General features: G+C 45.2%; 1 protein-coding gene across 3 annotated transcripts in view; it reads left to right on the forward strand.

Moving 5' to 3' along the window:
* Positions 1–17,597, forward strand: part of tmem178bb (transmembrane protein 178Bb) — a 426,141-nt gene that overhangs the window by 79,206 nt on the left and 329,338 nt on the right. For all 3 annotated transcript variants that reach the window (XR_009513640.1, XM_059977743.1, XM_059977744.1), the window contains exon 2: positions 5,563–5,676. Coding sequence is in view for 2 of the 3 variants with exons in the window: in XM_059977743.1 (XP_059833726.1) it covers positions 5,563–5,676 (114 nt within the window). In the remaining variant the exon portion in view is untranslated. The remainder of the gene's footprint in view (positions 1–5,562; positions 5,677–17,597) is intronic.

Raw genomic sequence — 17,597 nt, forward strand, 5'->3', positions numbered from 1 at the left:
CCTGTGGTGCCACGATGAGGGTACTCTCAGGGTGGAGGAGCAACACCTCAAATACCGCCTGGATAACCTCCAACCTGATGGCATGAACATCAATTTCAACTTACGGTTTTAAAAACCTTTCTCCCATGGTCCACTCTCCTCTCCTGTCACATTCCTTCCTCTCCAGTCCTTTACCTTTCCCACCCACCTTTCCCCTCACCTTTTTATTCTGGCTTCCACCCCCTCCCCACCACCTTCCTTTCCAGTCCGGAAGAAGGGTCCCGACCCAAAGCGTTGACTGTTTATTAACTTTCATAAATGCTGTCTGACCTCCTCAGTTCCTCCAGCATTTTGTGTCTTTTGCATTGAGTGGGAGGTTCTTGTTGTGGCACCACTCAGCCCAGATTTTCAATCTCCCTCCTAAATGCTGATTCGTCACCACCTTTGATTCGGCCACTGACAGTGGTGTCGTCAGCAAGCCTATATGGCATTGGAGCTGTGCTTAGCCTCACAGTCATAAGTCCAAAGCGAGTAGAGTAGGGGACTAAGCACACAGCCCCATGGTGCACCTGTGCCAGTGGAGATTGTGGAGGAAATGTTGTTGCCAATCTGAACTGACTTTGGTCTGCATGTGAGGAAATCGAGGATCCAGTTGCGCAAGGAGGTACTGAGGACCTTGGTCTTGAAGCCTATTGATTACTTTTGAGGGGATGACAGAGTGGAATGCAGATAGTCAGTGAAGAGCACATTGGTGATGAGTCAAGTGAGATGTGTGAGGAAGAATGCAGGAGACTGCCTGTTAATCCAAAAGCTAAAATGATAAATAATTGAAGCTTCCTTAAATAATTAAGCATTCAGTTGGTGTTGGCTTGAGGCAGTGAATTCCATTGTTTTTCTAACAACTGCCCTCAAATTCATTACTATATTTAGCTAGATTGGTGAGAGTGGTGTTATATAATACGGTGATTGGTGTGTTCATGTTAGCACTGACTGGTGTCTGTGGTGGACCTGAGCTTCCAGCATTCAGCGCCACCAGTCAGGCAGTTTCTGCTGGAGCAGTTCTTGTCCAAACTTCCAGGCTTGCACATCCTATTATTCCTAAGAAAGTAATGGCCGGCCCCTCTTCTGTGCCTGAGGGATTTCTAGCTCAACCGAGCAAGACAACTAGGAGTCAATGCATAAGTGTGGGGACGGTTGTCACATAAAAATCAGTCTGGCTTAACAATGACATTTGATGTTGAAGCTGAGCAGGGTGAAAGGAGGCCTAGAGCATAGAAAATCACAACACTGCACAGGTTCTTTGGCCTATTATGTTGAGCCAACCTTTTAACCTACTCCAAAATCAATCTAATCCTTCCCTCCCACATAGTCCTCCATTTTCCTTTCATCCATGTCCCTAATGTATCATCCTCTACCATACGCTCAGCAGGGCATTTCATGCACTTTCCAGTATCTGTATATAAAAAAAAAACTACCTCTGACATTCCCATAAACTTTCCTCAAATACCTTAAATGACCTCTGGCATTGGCCATTGCTGCCCCAGGAAAAAGACGCCGGCTATCCACTCCTTTTATCGTCTTGTACACCTCTCTCAAGTCTTGTCTCATCCTTCTTCACTCCGAAGTGAGAAGCCCTAGCTCATTCAACCTCTCCTCAATAAGATGTTTAATCCAGTCAGCATGCTGGTAAACTACCTCTGCACGCTCAAAATGAAGCCTGGTTTAATTTGGATGCCCTCTGTGCTCTTGTCCCTGAGAGACATCGTGCGTCGGAAGTCCTGCTCTCAATCACTATCCTTGGCCTTCACCGCTTTTATTCCCTGCTGGTGTGGGCTAGCTTTGCCAATGCACACAATTGACGCTCACCCTTTAGTGTTTTCCACAGTTGTGCCAAATTCCCAGTGAAGCAGAGTTCAGAATGGAGGTCAGATGTTGAGAGTGATGAGGCTGTTCCGAAGCTAAAGTCCAGTGATGAGCCTGGGGTCTAAGCCGGTGCACGCAAATGCTGGAGGAACTCAACGGATCTATGGAGAGGAATAATGAGCTGATGTTGAGGGTTAGGGACATTTCGGGATGTTTGTCTCTTTATTCCCCTCCACAGATGCTACCTGACCTGCAGCATTTTCGACAAAATTCTGTGTGTGTTACTCTGGATTTACAGCATCTGCAGAATCTTTAGTGTTTATGGCTTGTATCTAGGTGTGTTTTCTAATAAGAAAGTTGGTTTCAAACACTGTCAGATTCAGACAGATAGAAAGTGAATGAGAGGTAAGAAGCGTGTGTGTGTGAGTGAGTGTGTGTCTGTGAGATGGGGAGGTAAAGAGGGGGAAAGAAAGATAGATTGACAAAGAGATAAAGTAGCAACGAGAAACAGCAAAAAAGAGAAGAGTGCGCAGGGTGCTAGTGAGACTGGACTTGGAATAATGTGTTTGGTTTTGTTCACCCTGCTACAGGAAAGGTGTTAAACAGGAAAGAGTGCAGAAAAAAATGACAAGGATGTTGCCAGGACCTAAGGGACTGAATTATAGGGAGAATTTTGCTAAGCTAAGGCTTTATTCCTTGGAGGGTAGGAGACTGAGAGGTGATCTTTCAGAGGTGTATAAAATCTGGGGGGCATTGAAGACTTTTAATTAAGGTTGGCGAATGGAGAACTAGAGAGCACAGGTTTAGGGTGAGAGGACAGAGATTTTAAGCATCGACAGTGACGCCTCTTCCAAATACTGAATGCCTTTTATGCTCAGTTTGATGCATGGAAAGAGGTGCTGGCGAGGAAGCCACACTCCCCCCCACCTCCCCCCAAGGAGCAGGCATTAGGGCTGATGTGTAGAAGACCCTCACCAAGATCAACCCATATAAAGTTAAGGGTCCTGATAAAATGCCTGATCGGGTGCTAAGGGAGTTTACAGCCCAGTTAACAGAGGTTCTAACAGTTTACTGTCCCCACCGGCCATCATCATCTCAGTGCCCAAGAGGGTACCCTGTCTTAATGACCACCATCCAGTGGCACTAGCCACAACAATAATGAAGAACTGGTTACTGGTTGGTTACTGATCACATTAAATCCAATCTTCCTTTTGCATTGCAACACACGCAGAATGCAGAACCCTGCCGAAGGGTTTCGGCCTGAAACTTCGACTGTACTTTTTTCCATAGATGCTGCCTAGCCTGCTGAGTTCCTCCAGCATTTTGTGTGTGTGTGTTGCTTTGGATTTCCAGTGTCTGCAGATTCTCTCTCGTTCCTGCTGCACTGGACCCTTTCCAGCTCACTCATCACTTTTATAAGGCCATGGCCCCTGCATTACTCCCTGTCCTGTCCCTGCTGGAAATTGATGCCTCGTACACCAGGCTGCTGTTCATCAACTTCAGCTTGGCATCTAAGATGATAATCTCTCAGAAGCTGGTGGGCAAACTGTCCTCGTTGGTCACAACACCTTTCTCTGTAACTGCATCTTGGATTTCTTGAAGGAAAAGTCCATTTTGGCAGAAACATCTCTAGCTCCATCATGCTGAGCACTGAAGCTCCCCCCCCCCCCCACACCCCACCTGCGTGCTCAGCCCGCTGCTGTTCACGCTGCTGACACATGACTAGATTGCCAGATCCAGTTCAAAGTGAATCATCTACTCTGCCGATGACACAACAGTGGCTGGCCTCAGCAACAACGAGATGGAGCACAGAGAGGAGGTAGAGCGGCTGGTAGAATGGTGCGAGCACAACAACTCAGGTCTCAGCGTGGACGAGACTTCAGGAAGGTGCTGGCTGACCACTCCCCACTGTCCTCCATGGACAGACCACAGCAAGTGAACTCACTTGGTCCTTCTACACCACCTCCTGTGTCAAGAAAGAGCAGCACTGTCTCCTCTTTCTGAGGAGAATGAGGTAGAAAGCTCCCTCCTCCTCTCAATTCTAGCAAATATTATAGGAGCACCATCGAGAATGTCCTGATCAACACATCTCTGTCTGGTATGGGAATTACGAGGTGTCTGACTGCAAGTGCCTACATAGGATTGTGAGGGCTGCTGGAAGGGTCATCAAGTCTCCTTTCCACCCATTGGAGATATTTATCTGGAGCATTTAGTACACAAGGCCTACATGACAGTCAGTAATCCTTCCTATCCACCCAACAATCTCAAGATCCTCTATCATCGGGTGGGAGGTACCATTAAGACAAGAGCTGTTAGGGTGAGCAACAGCTTCTTCCTCCAGGCTTTACGACTACTGAACTCATCACTTATGAAGTGCCAGTAGTGTTATACTGTTCACTTTTTAACGTGTCATAATTACACTATTATTTGTTAGTTTAGTTGTGGCAATATAACTTTGTGTTCTGTGTGTTATATACTAGATTGTGCATCTTAGTCCAGAGGAATGTTGTTTTGTTTGGCAGTATACATGACAATTAATTGAACTTTAACTCGAATTTGGATGGCAAGTTTCATTTACACAGAGTGGTGGTTATGTGGAATGCCAGAGGAAGTGGTTAAGGTATATATGTTAACAACCTTACAAAGTCAGCTGGGCAGGTGCATGTACCGGAAAGATTTAGAAAGTTATGGGCCAACTGCTGGCAAATGGGACTGGACTGGACGGAACATTTGGCCAGCATGAAATGGTAGGACTCGAGAGCCTTTCTGACTTTGTGAGAGAAACGAGTGACAATGAGAGTGAGAGGAGAGAAAACAAGAGGCAGCAGGGGGAAACAAGGGGCATGCTGGGAAGATGGAGGAGAAGGTGGGGGATGGAGAGAGAAGATGAGGAATGAGAATATGATGTAGCAATTGGACCAGACACACACAGCCTTTCAGTTCCTCTTTACCAATCAGTAAGGCCACAGCTGACCCAACACTAGCCTAACCCCACTCTCCTTCCCGATTCCCATTATCATGTCATCCAGCTCCGAATATCTTTAATGACAAAACTGCCCAGAATAAAGAATTCCAAAATTCAAAATTCAACGGAAGAAGCGATTCCTTCTCACCTCAATTGTAAATAGCCAAATTCAGGTCCATGAGATTGTGTTGGCCATTCCCAGACCCTGCTAAGAGGGGGAACATCTACCCTATCAATTCTCCTCCAACAAGATCTCCAATCATACTTATTTGTAGAGAGGATAGATCCATTCTCCTCATCATAATGAAACTTCTGTGTGATGTCTCACAGGCAGACCACTCCCTAAGTCTGGAGACCCAGATGTATGTGTTACCACTGTCTCTATCTCCCCTTTACAATGAATCCTAGTGTTCTGTTGGCCTTTGCAACTACCAGCTGTACCTTTGTGTGACACTTCTGGGTCACTCACACATGCACACACACACACACACACACACACACACACACACACACACACACACACACACACACACACACACACACACACACACACACACACACACACACACACACACACACACCTCCCTGTGTACCAACGGTTGGGAGAGGTGAAAGCTCAGAGGAAGCCGGTCATGTTGTTGGGGTGGGGGGGTGGGTGTGGAATTAGCAGAACCCACTGCGGTGAGCTACACAGGAGAAGTACTGTGCTGTGTGTTTGAAAGTGTACCTGATACCCTTTGTTTTCCCTCCGGCAGGTGAAATAGACAGGTGTACGCCAATCAAGTATCACTACTCCTCAGCAATCCTTCCGAAAAACCTTTCATACAACATCACAAAAACCATCCGGCAAGACGAGTGGCACTCCCTGCGTAAGTCTCTAACTCTTGTGCTTATCTTGCTCCCACAGACTGAGATTTGTCTGTATTTGATGAGATTTCTGTGGCTTGTTTGGAAAAGATTCAAAATTGTTTAAAGTTATTTACTGTGCGCAATTGTAAAGGAGAACAGAACAATTCCTACTCCAGATCTGATGCAGCACAAATAAAAGATAAAGAACATATTATTAATAAACATAAAATAAATACATAAGATAAATTCTGTACATAGATTGATTGTCTGTCCATAGGGTGACTGGCGGGAAATAATAAAATAGTGATGGAGTTAGTAGGTGGAGATGTTACTGCTTGGGGAAAGTAACTGTTTTGGATTTGGTGATCCTGGCATGGATGCTACGCAGCCTCCTCCCTGATGGGAGTGGGACAAACAGTCCTTGAGCAGGGTGTGTGGGATCCTTCATGATGTTACTGGCCCTTTTCTGTATATGTGTCCTCGATGGCAGGTAGGCTGGGGCCAGTGATACACTGGGCAGGTTTGATTACCTGTTGTGGAGATAGGGCCTTCTTTGCAGGGAGTCTCTCCGGATCGAGGGTGACTCTGGTTCTGTGGGTCCTGAGCTGCAGACCCTTCCACAGATGGGGCAGGTGGTGTCCGATGAGGGAGGGTTGTGAGGTGGCATTGCTCACACAGAACCTTTGTGTGCTCCTGATAGCTGATCCTCAGTACGATCCAGAATGTTTCTTCTCCGCTTTCAGTAATCATGGGGCACGGATTCCCAGGAGGCAGCAGGAGCGTTGTATTTTCTCAAGAGGATTTTGAGCATATCTTTGAGTCTTTTCCTCCCTCTGCCTGGTAATCTCCTCCCCTAAGAGAGGTCAGAATGTGGAACTTTTTTAGAAGTCTGGTGTTGGACATGATCTACCCAGCTGTATGTAAAACTGGGGACATAGCCTTAGAAAGAATATCGATGTTGGTTCACTTACCCTGCTGATACATTCAGAGGACTGAAACAATTTGAGGCAACTTTCTTTCCCTTTGAGGTCCCTGCTTTATGTAGGTCATGACTCCAAAGTATGCAGGAGGACACAGATCACCGCTACTCTGTAGAGTGAGTGCTTTGTGTTGGATTTGAGGTTTTGCACGTCCTATTCCTCAGATGTCTGAAGTCACTGGAGAATTTCATCACCAATATCTGCCTCGGCCAGGAAGTTAAAGTAAATTCATTATCAAAATAATAAACAATAATAAAACCATATGCAAACAAATACTAACAACCAGTGTACAAAAGACAAACTGCACAAATAAAACAAATCTCAGATGGCCCAGGTATGTCCCACATCTCAGGTGGCTCCTGAAATGTGGGAGATGACCACACGTTTTAGAGTCTTAATTATCATGAAGGGGGAGGGGTGGGGGATTGCGATGTATAACCCGGGCAGTCTGAAGGAGGACCTTGGTCTTGTGGATGTTGAGTGTAAGGCCAGTCTTCATGAGTGCTTCAGTGAATGAGTGAATGGTGACTTGGAACTCAGCATCTGAGCATGCGCAGAGGCAGGTGCCATCTGCATTCTGCAGGGGCGACCTTGGTTGTCAAGGAGTGACCGCAGTCGAGCCGTTTTCTATTAGTCCTGCAGTTGTGCTTTATCCCTGTAGGAAGCTTGTTAGAGATGGAGTGCAATGTTGTGGTGAAAAAGATTGAGAAAAGCTTTGGGGCAATGACATACCACTGACCTTTACCGTGATTGGCTCTGTTATGGGCCCACTGATAAGGTGCCTTGTCATCTATAGGCTTAGCAAATAACCTGGACAAAATTTGACCCTGAACTACACAAGGAGCTGTGAGGACTGATGAGGAAAATCTTGTTTTAAGGATTTCTAAAGTCAAAAACAGGCTGCCTTTGGGAGAGTAATGAAAACTGACAATTACAGAAGAGCAGAAATTTAGAATTAGGGCAGCAGGAGGTTTCAGAGGTGGGAGAGTGAGTCTGAGGATTCAGAGCTGAAGTGTTGTTAGTAGAACAGCCAGCTTGGGTCACCAAACATCGAACTTGAGCGCCTGAATTACGGGAAAGGTAGAATAAATTATGACTTTACTCTCTGAGGTGCAGGAGAATGAAGGGAGATCTTAGAGAGATATATAAAATTATGAGGGGTATGGGGATTTCAATAGGGATGGCATTGTATTGTAGTGGTTAGCATAGTGTTAGTACGGTGCCAGTGACCTCATTCCTGCTGCTGTCTGTAAGGAATTAGTACGTTCTCCCCATGACTGTGTGGGTTTCCTCCAAGTGCTCAGGTTTCCTCCCACTTCCCAAAGATGTACCAGTTGGTAGGTTAATTAGTGTCTTGGTTGTAGTTGTGTGGATTGGGGTCATTGGGCCAGATGGGCCTGTTACCATACGGGCTCATTAGGCCAAAAGGGCCTGTTACCACACGGGCTCATTAGGCCAAAAGGGCCTGTAACCATGTGGGCTCATTGGGCCAGATGGGCCTGTAACCACATGGGCTCATTGGGCCAAAAGGGCCTGTAACCACATGGGCTCATTGGGCCAGATGGGCCTGTTACCATACGGGCTCATTAGGCCAAAAGGGCCTGTAACCACATGGGCTCATTGGGCCAAAAGGGCCTGTAACCACATGGGCTCAATGGGTCAGAAAGGCCTGTTACCACATGGGCTCATTGGGCCAAAAGGGCCTGTAACCACATGGGCTCATTGGGCCAAAAGGGCCTGTACCACATGGGCTCACTGGGCTGGAAAGGCCTATTACCATGCTGTATCTCCAAATTAATTAAAATGGTTAAGGTGAATGCATTCAGGCCTTTTGCCCTGAGGCTGGGTGACACTAGAACTAGAGGTCATAGGTTTAGGGTGAAAGATTAAATATTTATGGAGAAACTGAGGAGGATCTTCTTCACTCGAGTGTGGAATGAGCTGCTAGTACAAGTGGTGGGTGCATGTTCAATTGTAACACTTAAGCAAAGTTTGGATAGGTAAATGGATGAGGAGATAGTGAGGGCTGTGTTTTCGGTGCAGGTAGGTGGGACTGGATAGAAAACCAGTCTAGATGAGCTGAAGAGCCTGTTTGTGCTGGAGTGCACTATGACTCCATGAGGGTGTGAGATAAATGAGACAAGGAACAATGACTCAGATAGATGAGCCCTGCCTGATAATGCCAGACATCCTGCTTCAATCCTGACCTCAGGTTCTCTCTGTATGGAGTCTGCAAGTTCATGTGGCTGTCTGGGCTTCTTGCACGTGCTCCAGTTTCCTCCCAACTCCCAAATACTTGCAGGCTAGTAGGTTGATTGGCTGCTGTAAATCGGCCCTAGTGTGTGGGTGAATAGTAGACTCACAGGGTTGATTGGAAAGTGGTGTGAATAAAATAAAATTAATGTAACGTTAGCATAATGGTTGGATGATGGTTAGAATGGATTCAGTGGCTGAATGGCCTGTTTCTAGGTTGTTTCTCTATGACTCTAGCTTGGTCAGGAAAGCATCAAGGGTAGACTTCATGGACAACATGGGCAAAGAAGATGGGCTGGACCAGTTTATTAACGTTGGCTCAGATGGGATTGAATTGTTTAGAACAGAGGATGTTGAGAGAGGACAAGAGAAGGAAAGTGGTGCAGTGGGTGAGAGCTGAGTGATGGAATACAGGCAGAGAGGAGGAAGGCAAAGGGAACCAGTGAGACAGGGGAAAGGACTTGTAATCACTATGTAAGATTGGGTTGTAGAATTGTTTTATTCTCTTGTAGCTTAACTTTCTGATGCTTGCTTGTATTTTTATATGATCACCTATATACATGTCATTGTTCAGTGAATTTTCCAGTAATTATGGTACAGTTCCCTTTGCATTTTTTTGGGAAACTTCTTAGTTTCAAAGGCGATTACACATTACTTGAATCTGACTATTTTATTTGTTAACTGGCTTGTTGGCAATGAAATTCCTGTTATCTCTAGCCTCGTAACCATGACTACATTTACGGTAGTCCTCTCTTTTGAGTTTCTTTTGTCACTTCTTCTTCTCCTCCTTCTTTGCTCTAGTAACACTTAACAAAAAGGCTTTAAGCAGAAAGTCTTATGCCTCATTCTTAACTTCTGAAGAATCTTTGGATTGCAAAAGCACTTGGATCCAGCAACTATAACAACTATCGAAGAATGTAGATTGGGGGAGAGAAATTGTGAAGTGAGGGATATTAATGTTGGAGTGAGAATTCCCTGGCCATCCAAAGGCATCCTTCAGTCGTCCACCTGTGTCCATTCCGGGTTATCCAGTGTCAGGCCGAGATTCACCTACATTGTGAGGATCAGTCCTCTGTCCGTTCTCAATCCTCTCCCCCACCTCTATCAGAATCAGGTTTATCATCATTGGCATGCGACGTGAAATTAGTAGCAGCAGTTCAACACAATACATAATATAGAAGTAAAAAAGAAGGAAAAGAATAATAAATAAATAAGTAAATCAATTACAGTATATGTATATTGAATAGATTAAAAATCAAGAAAAAACAGAAATTAAAAAAAGGTAATATCCAAGGGTTCAATGTCCATGTTAGAATCAGATGGCACAGGAAAAGAAGCTGTTCCTGAATCGCTGAGTGCGTGCCCTCAGGCATCTGTACCTCCTACCTGATGGTAACAGTGAGAAAAAAGCATGCCCTGGGTGCTGGAGGTCCTTAATAATGGACACTGCCTTTCTGAGACACCGCTTCTTGAAGATGTCCTGGGTACCTTGTAGGCTCATACCCAAGATGGAGCTGACTATACTTACAACCCTCTGCAGCTTCTTTCGGTCCTGTGCAGTAGCCTCCCACCTCCAATACCAGTCAATGATGCAGCCTGTCAGAATATTCTCCATGGCGCATCTGTAAAAGTTTTTGAGTGTATTTATTGACATAATAAATCTCTTCAAACTGCTAATAAAGTATAGCCACTGTCTTGCCTTCTTTATAACTGCATCAATATGTTGGGACCAGAGATGTTGACACCCAGGAACTTGAAGCTACTCACTCTCTCCACTTCTGATCCCTCTATGAGAACTGGTATGTGCTCCTTCATCTTACCCTTCTGGAAGTCCTGACTAATCAAGTGCTTATCAATCTCCACTGTAAATATACCCAATGACTTGGCCTCCATAAGCATTTCTGGCAACAAATTCCACAGATTCACCACCCTCTGGTTAAAGAAATTCCTCCTCATCTTGTTCTAAAGGGAGGTCCCTCTATTCTGAAGTTGTGCCCTCTGGTCCTAGACAGTCCCAGCATTCTAAACATCCTTTGCACCTCCACTCTGTCTAGGCCATTCACAATTAGATAGGCTTCAATAAGACTGCACCCCCCCACCCCCCGCTCATTCTTTAATCTGCAGCCAGCATTCAAAAGAAGCCAAGAGGATAGACAGAGACAAGGTGGTGTATGTTGTGTGTATAGACTTTAGCAAGGCCTTTGACAATGTTCCACATGGTCTGGAAGGTTAGGCTGCATGTGATCCAGGGAGAGCTAACTAGCTGGATGCAAGATTGATGGTAGGAAGCAGAGGGCGATAACAGAGGGTTGTTTTTCAGATTAGAGGCCAATGACGAGCAGTGTGCCTCAGGGGTTGCTGCTAGGCCAGTTGTTGTTTGTCATTTATATTAAAGATTTGAATGGGAACATACAAGGCATTGCTACATGACACTGAAATAAGTGGTAAGCACAGGTATTCTATAGATGTTGGAAGTCCAAAGTAACATGCACACAATGCTGAAGGAACTCATCAGGTCAGGAGGCAGCTCTGGAGAGGAATAACCAGTCAACGTTTTGGGCCACAACCCTTCATCAGGACTGAAATAAATGGTGATATAGACATGAAGAAGGTTATCAAAGATTACAGGGATAATGTGATCAACTGGGTAAGTGGGCTGAAAAATGACCACTGGCCTTCAATTCAGCTAAGTGCAAAGTGTTGCATGTTGGGAAATCAAAGCAGGAATTTAACAGCGAATGGTGGGGCCCAGGGAAGTGTTGGTGGACAGAGAGACCTAAGTGTAATTAAGTTGAAATTAAAGATGTAATTAAGTTGTAATGAGTGGAAGGAAAATTTGATGAGAATGTTGCCGGGACTCAACAGGCTAGGATGTTATTCCTTGAAGGATTGAGGATTGAGGAGTGACTTTATAAGGCTGTATATAATTGTGAGAGACATAAATAAAGTGAATACACACGCAGTCTTTTTCCCAGAAGATCAAAACCTACAGGGCATGGGTTTAAGTTGGAAGGAGAAAGATTTAAAAGGAACCTGAGGGGCAACTTGTTCACACTGAGGATGGTGTCTATATGGACGCTGCCAGAGAAGGTTCCTCGGGCAGGGATAGTAAGAACATTTAAAAGACATTTGGACAGCTCTGTTGATGGGAATAAGAGGGATATGGGCAAAGTGCCTGCAAATAGGACTACTTTGGATGAGTATCTTGCTCAGCATGGATGAGATGGGCAGGAAGTCCTAGGACTGTATGACAATCACACTGTGTCTCTGTAGCCAGCCAGTCAGAATTGTTTCAGAAGGTCACTTTTAGTAGATGTTTTTCTTTAATTCCATGCCTCCCAGAGATATCATTGATTGAATTTTTGAAAAATTTGGTAACCTGACCATGATCCTAAGCAGTTCGAGCCAGCAGGAACCAAACCGACCTGGGCTCCTGAATTTCACCCAGCGTTAGAGCTTAAGGGTCCACCCTTTGAGTTCTGTCAAAGAGATCCTGAACTGAATTTCACGCAACAGTGACGCAGCGGGTAAAGCAGCTGCCTCGAGGAGCCAGAGGCCTGGGTTCAATCCTGACCTCTGGTGCTGTCTGTGTGGAGTCTGCAGGCTCTGCATGGATTTCCTGCTGCTGCTCTGAATTTCTTCCCCCACCACCCCCACATCCCAAAGATATACATGTTGGTGGGTTAATTGGCCACTGCAAAACATCCCGAGTGTGTGGAATAGACTCTTGGAAGAGTTGATAGGAATGTGGGGAGAGTGAGAGATGAGTCTAAATGGGTGTTTAATGGCTGATACAGACTTGGTGGGCTGAAGGGCCTATTTATGTGTGTAATGCTACTAAGAATTTTAAAGAAATCTGCTAGGATTTCACACTCCTGCTGACTAGCTGCAGAAGTAGAGTCAAGAGGCTCTAGATTTAAGAAATACTTCACCATTAATTCCTGCATTTTCACCTCTGATGCAATCAGATCCAGTGGGAGTCTGATCATCAGGATCTTGGAATAGCAAGTGTAGAGGCTACAGCTGTCAGAAATCTTTCCCAGGAAAAGTTCTTAGACACCTTTAGGTCATTGCCAAGGAGACCAGGCAAGTGGGCAACACACACTGGCATGAAGCAGTGCACTGGGGATGGGGAGGGGTGTGCCACTGTAACTCACCAACCTCACAGCCCCAGCAACCTGGTTCAATCCTGATCTCAGGCACTGCCCATGAGGAGACTGCATGCTCTCCCTGTGACCGTGTGCATGCTCTAATTTCCCCATCCTGAAATTATGAAGGTTAGCTTGTTAAATGGCCTTTTAATTTGCCCTTAGCACGTAGGTGGGAGGCAGAACACTGGGAGGGAAATTTTAAAAGTGGGATTAAGGAAGGATAAATACAAATGAGTGGTTGATGGTGAGTCCAAACTCGATGGGTTGAAAGGCCTGTTTCCATTTTGTGTCTCTCTGTGTCTGTGAGTAGCAAGGGCAACTAATCTTAATGTGTGACCATTGTAACACCAGTTGTTGTTTGTGTGCGCTCAATGTCCCCTTTTGTGTTGATGAGAGTGGCAGTGTATCTCTTCCTCCGACCTGCTCCTTTAAGATGCAGGAACAAGATGGGCAAAACTCTCTTTAAACACTTGTTATTGCTTGCTTGGTAGCACTTCTGGTTAGCAGGCAAGGAGTCTAAGACAAGGTTTATTGCAAGAGGATTTGAATTACAGAATAAGTACACCCAGTTGCCAATTTATGAGGTAAGCCTGTACACCTGCTCATTAATGCAAATATCTAATCAGCCAATCATCTGGCAGCAGCTCAATGTATGCATGCAGACAAGGTCAAGGGGTTCAGTTGTTGTTCAGACCAAATATCAGAATGGGGATGAAAGGTGATCTAGGTTACTTTGACTATGGAATGATTGTTGGTGCCAGATGGGGTGGTTTGAGTATCTCAGAGTTTACTGATCTCCTGGGATTTTCATGTATAACATTCCCTAGAGCTTACATTGAACTGTGTGGAAAACAAAAGAAAACATCCAGTTCTGTAGTGAAAATGCCTGGTTAATGAGAGAGGTCAAAGGAGAATGGCCAGACTAATTCACACTGACAGGATGGTGACAGTGACTCAAATAACCACACATTAGCATTTTGGTCACCGAATTACAGGGGAGATATTAATAAGGTTGAAAGAGTGCAGAGAAGGTTTACAAGGATGTTGCCGGGACTTGAGAAACTGAATTACAAGAGAAAGGTTGAATAGGTTAGGACTTCATTCCCTGGAGCATAGAAGAATGAGGGGAGATTTGATAGAGATATATAAAATTATGTTGGGTAGAGATAGAGTGAATGCAAGCAGGCTTTTTCCACTGAAGCTAGGGGAGAAAAAAAACAGAGGACATGGGTTAAGGGTGAAGGGGAAAAGTTTAAAGGGAACATTAGGAGGGGCTTCTTCACGCCGAGAGTGGTGGGAGTATGGAATGAGCTACCCGATGAAGTGGTAAATGCGGGCTCACTTCTAACATTTAAGAAAAACTTGGACAGGTACATGGATGAGAGGGGTATAGAGGGATATGTCTATAGAGGGATACCAGGTGCAGGTCAGTGGGACTAGGCAGAAAAATGGTTCAGCACAGCCAAGAAGGGCCAAAAGGCCTGTTTCTGTGCTGTAATGTTGTATGGTTCTATTACAACAGTGGTGTGCAGAAGAACATCTCTGAATGCACAACATGGTGAACCTTGAACCTTGATGGACTACATACACTCAGTGGCCATTTCATTAGATACAAGAAAGTGGAGAGGAAGAAAGGGTAAAGAGGTTACCAGAAGGGAGACTCTGTCAAAGAGCAAGGTCTTGTTAAAGAGCGTTCAGAGCTAGAATCAGGTTTATTATTGTTGACATATGTTGTGAAATTTGTTGTTTTGTGGCAACTGTACAGGGCAAGACATAAAAAAATACTGTAAGTTACAATAACAAATAAATAAATAAATACCTCAATAAAGGAAGTAGTGTTCATGGGTTCATGGACTGTTTAGAAATTTGATGGGTCTTTAGGCTCCAGTATCTCCTCTCTGTTGGTAATAATGAGAAGAGGGCATGTCCTGGAGCATGAATTTGATTATTTTTGAGAGTCTCAAGGCCATACATCAGTATGATTGCAGTAAAATATGGTCACACAAAAAAAATTCTCCAAGTCCCCGAGTCCATGAACGTTGCAGCAGTCTGCAGTCAAACATAATATAGCTTGTCTTCTGGCAAACAAACTCTAGATGGCAGCACCAACCTCATCACCTCTCCCCTGGACACCCACAAGCAGGTGGCACCATGGCTGGAGATCTAGTCATCGCTACGACTTAGGCCGCACACCACCCCCACTGTCCGCAGAGCACAAGGCACGCGTAACATAGGCAAGGCAGCAGTAAAACACAGTCCCACAAAAAATAACACAGTCCAAGTCTCTGAGTCCATGAATTCCACAGCAGTCTGCAGCCAAACACAACCCTGGTTGTCCACCACCTCTCCCCTGAGGCACGAGCTGGGTTTCTCTTGTCTCAGGTGCTATCTGATCGGCTGAGTATTTCCAGTGTTTACTATCTTTTACTTGTTGCCTCTTTTCCCATGCGCCCATCCTGTCAGGTTTCTGTAAGGATCTCCTCAGCCTCCTTCCTTCCAGAGGCTCCTTTTCTAGCCCTGTGCAGGCTCTTCCTCAACCTCTACCCTGTTGGCTGAAGATCAATCAGGAGAGGGGACCCTCGTTAACTCACCCCTCTTAACTGGTGTGTGTGTGTGTGTGTGTGGCCCCTCGGGAACAGACACCACCCAAAAATCACCTCACAGGACTGGATGCAAACAATGAGAAGGGATCCAGTGGGAAGGGCACCTTCTATCAACTTAAAATCATGAATTGCCTTATTGACAGACCGAGCTGCAGAATCAGCTCTACTTTGCAAACTGCTTTAAATCTGAATGGCACCCAGCTGCTCTAATATGATAATTCTGCCTTTGAAGAAATCAAGCCTTCTAACAGAGCATCTATTTAATGCAGCCCAAGTAAAATATCCTCTGTCAGCTGGCATTGATAACCTTGTGTACTTGCCTTCTGCGATCACCGGTTATCTTGCAGCTGCTTCCTGGATTGCTAGTATTACTGATGTTGGGGACGTTAAGCTAATCTCTGTTCACGTAGAAGAACAGTGATGGTTTTCCTTCAGATGGAGGTTAGTGGTAGGTTTAATGGAGGTGAATTTAGGAGGGGCTCCATTGAGTCCAGAGCACATGGGAGGGAACTTGTGTGGCCACGGGGAACGTACAAACTCTTGAAAGGCAGAAGCGGGAATTGAAGCTGGGTTGTTGGCACTATAATAACATTACGCTAACTGCTATGCTACTGTGCTCTCCCCGCCCAAACGGCAGGGTGCAGTTGCCTGGTGGGGACAGAGAAGACTGTGTTTAATTGGGAACCCCGCCTCTGACAATGCAGCACTCCCTCAACATCATGGCAGCATCAGTTGCGATATTTGGGTAACTTCTCTGTAATGGGTCTTGAACCCACTACCTTCTCACGAGGGCAGGCACGCTTGCAACTGTGTCTGCCCCTGTGACTGTTCGCTTGCTACTGTTTGTTGGGCCCCTTCAACCATTCAATTTGTGAACCAACTCAAATGAATCTCTGCTCATGCGGAGGAACAGCAATGGTTAGTGGGGAGGTTTAATGAAAGTGTTCAAATTCAGGAAGAGTCCTGGTGGAGCAATTAACAAAAGGTGAGTAACCCACAGGACTTGTGTTTAATGCAGTCAGCAGAGGTCCTGAGGGACGGTGAGGACCTTGTACCAAATGATGGAGTATTATTTAGGCTGACTGTTCTGTAGATTTTGAAAGGGGGAAGATTGATACTTCAAAGGGATAAACAGTGGGGAAGTGGAGAGAGTGGGATGAATTGGCAGTACTTTAAACCAGCTGGAACAAGCCCAGTAAACAAAGGAGCTTCCTTCTGTTCCCCAAGATCCTGTGGTGTTAATCCAGCATCCCCAAAGGCAAGGCTCTCCTTTGTGAAGTGCGACAGCACTGGTCGCATCGCCGCCTGGTATGGAGGCTTTGATGCACAGAATTGAAAGAGGCTGCAGAGGATAATAGGTTCAGCCAGCTCCATCACATACACAAGCCTCCCCTCCATCAAGGACATCTTCAAAAGGTGGTGTCTCAAAAATACAGCGTACTTAACTAGGGAGCCTCACCATCTGGGACATGTCCTCTTCTCGTTACTGCCATCAGGGAGGAGGTACAGGAGCCCAAGAATGCACAGTCAACATTTTAGGAGCAGATTCTTCTCCACCATCAGAATTCTAAATAGTCCATGAACGCTGCCTCACTAATCCTCTTTTACATGATTTGTTTATCTTGTGTAATTTTACAGTAATTTTTACATCTTGCACTGTACTGCTGCCTCAGAAGAACAAATATCACGACACATGTCAATGATCGTAAACCTGATTCTGATACATAGCATCTTTCAAGAAGTCCCAAAGTATGGTACGTTTATTTTAGTCATTGTCATGAGGTAGGAAACGTGTTTTGTTCAAAGACAAATCACTGTGTTACTGTCCAGATAATCTGCTCTGGAAATGTAATTGACTGATTTTTAGTGGCCAGGATGGTTCTTGAAATAATATCTTGGGATCCTCACAACCGTCTGAGATGTTTATTTTTTATTTGGAAGCACAGCATGGTAA

This window comes from Hypanus sabinus, chromosome 8, assembly GCF_030144855.1.
Source record: "Hypanus sabinus isolate sHypSab1 chromosome 8, sHypSab1.hap1, whole genome shotgun sequence".
Taxonomy (NCBI): Eukaryota; Metazoa; Chordata; class Chondrichthyes; order Myliobatiformes; family Dasyatidae; genus Hypanus; species Hypanus sabinus.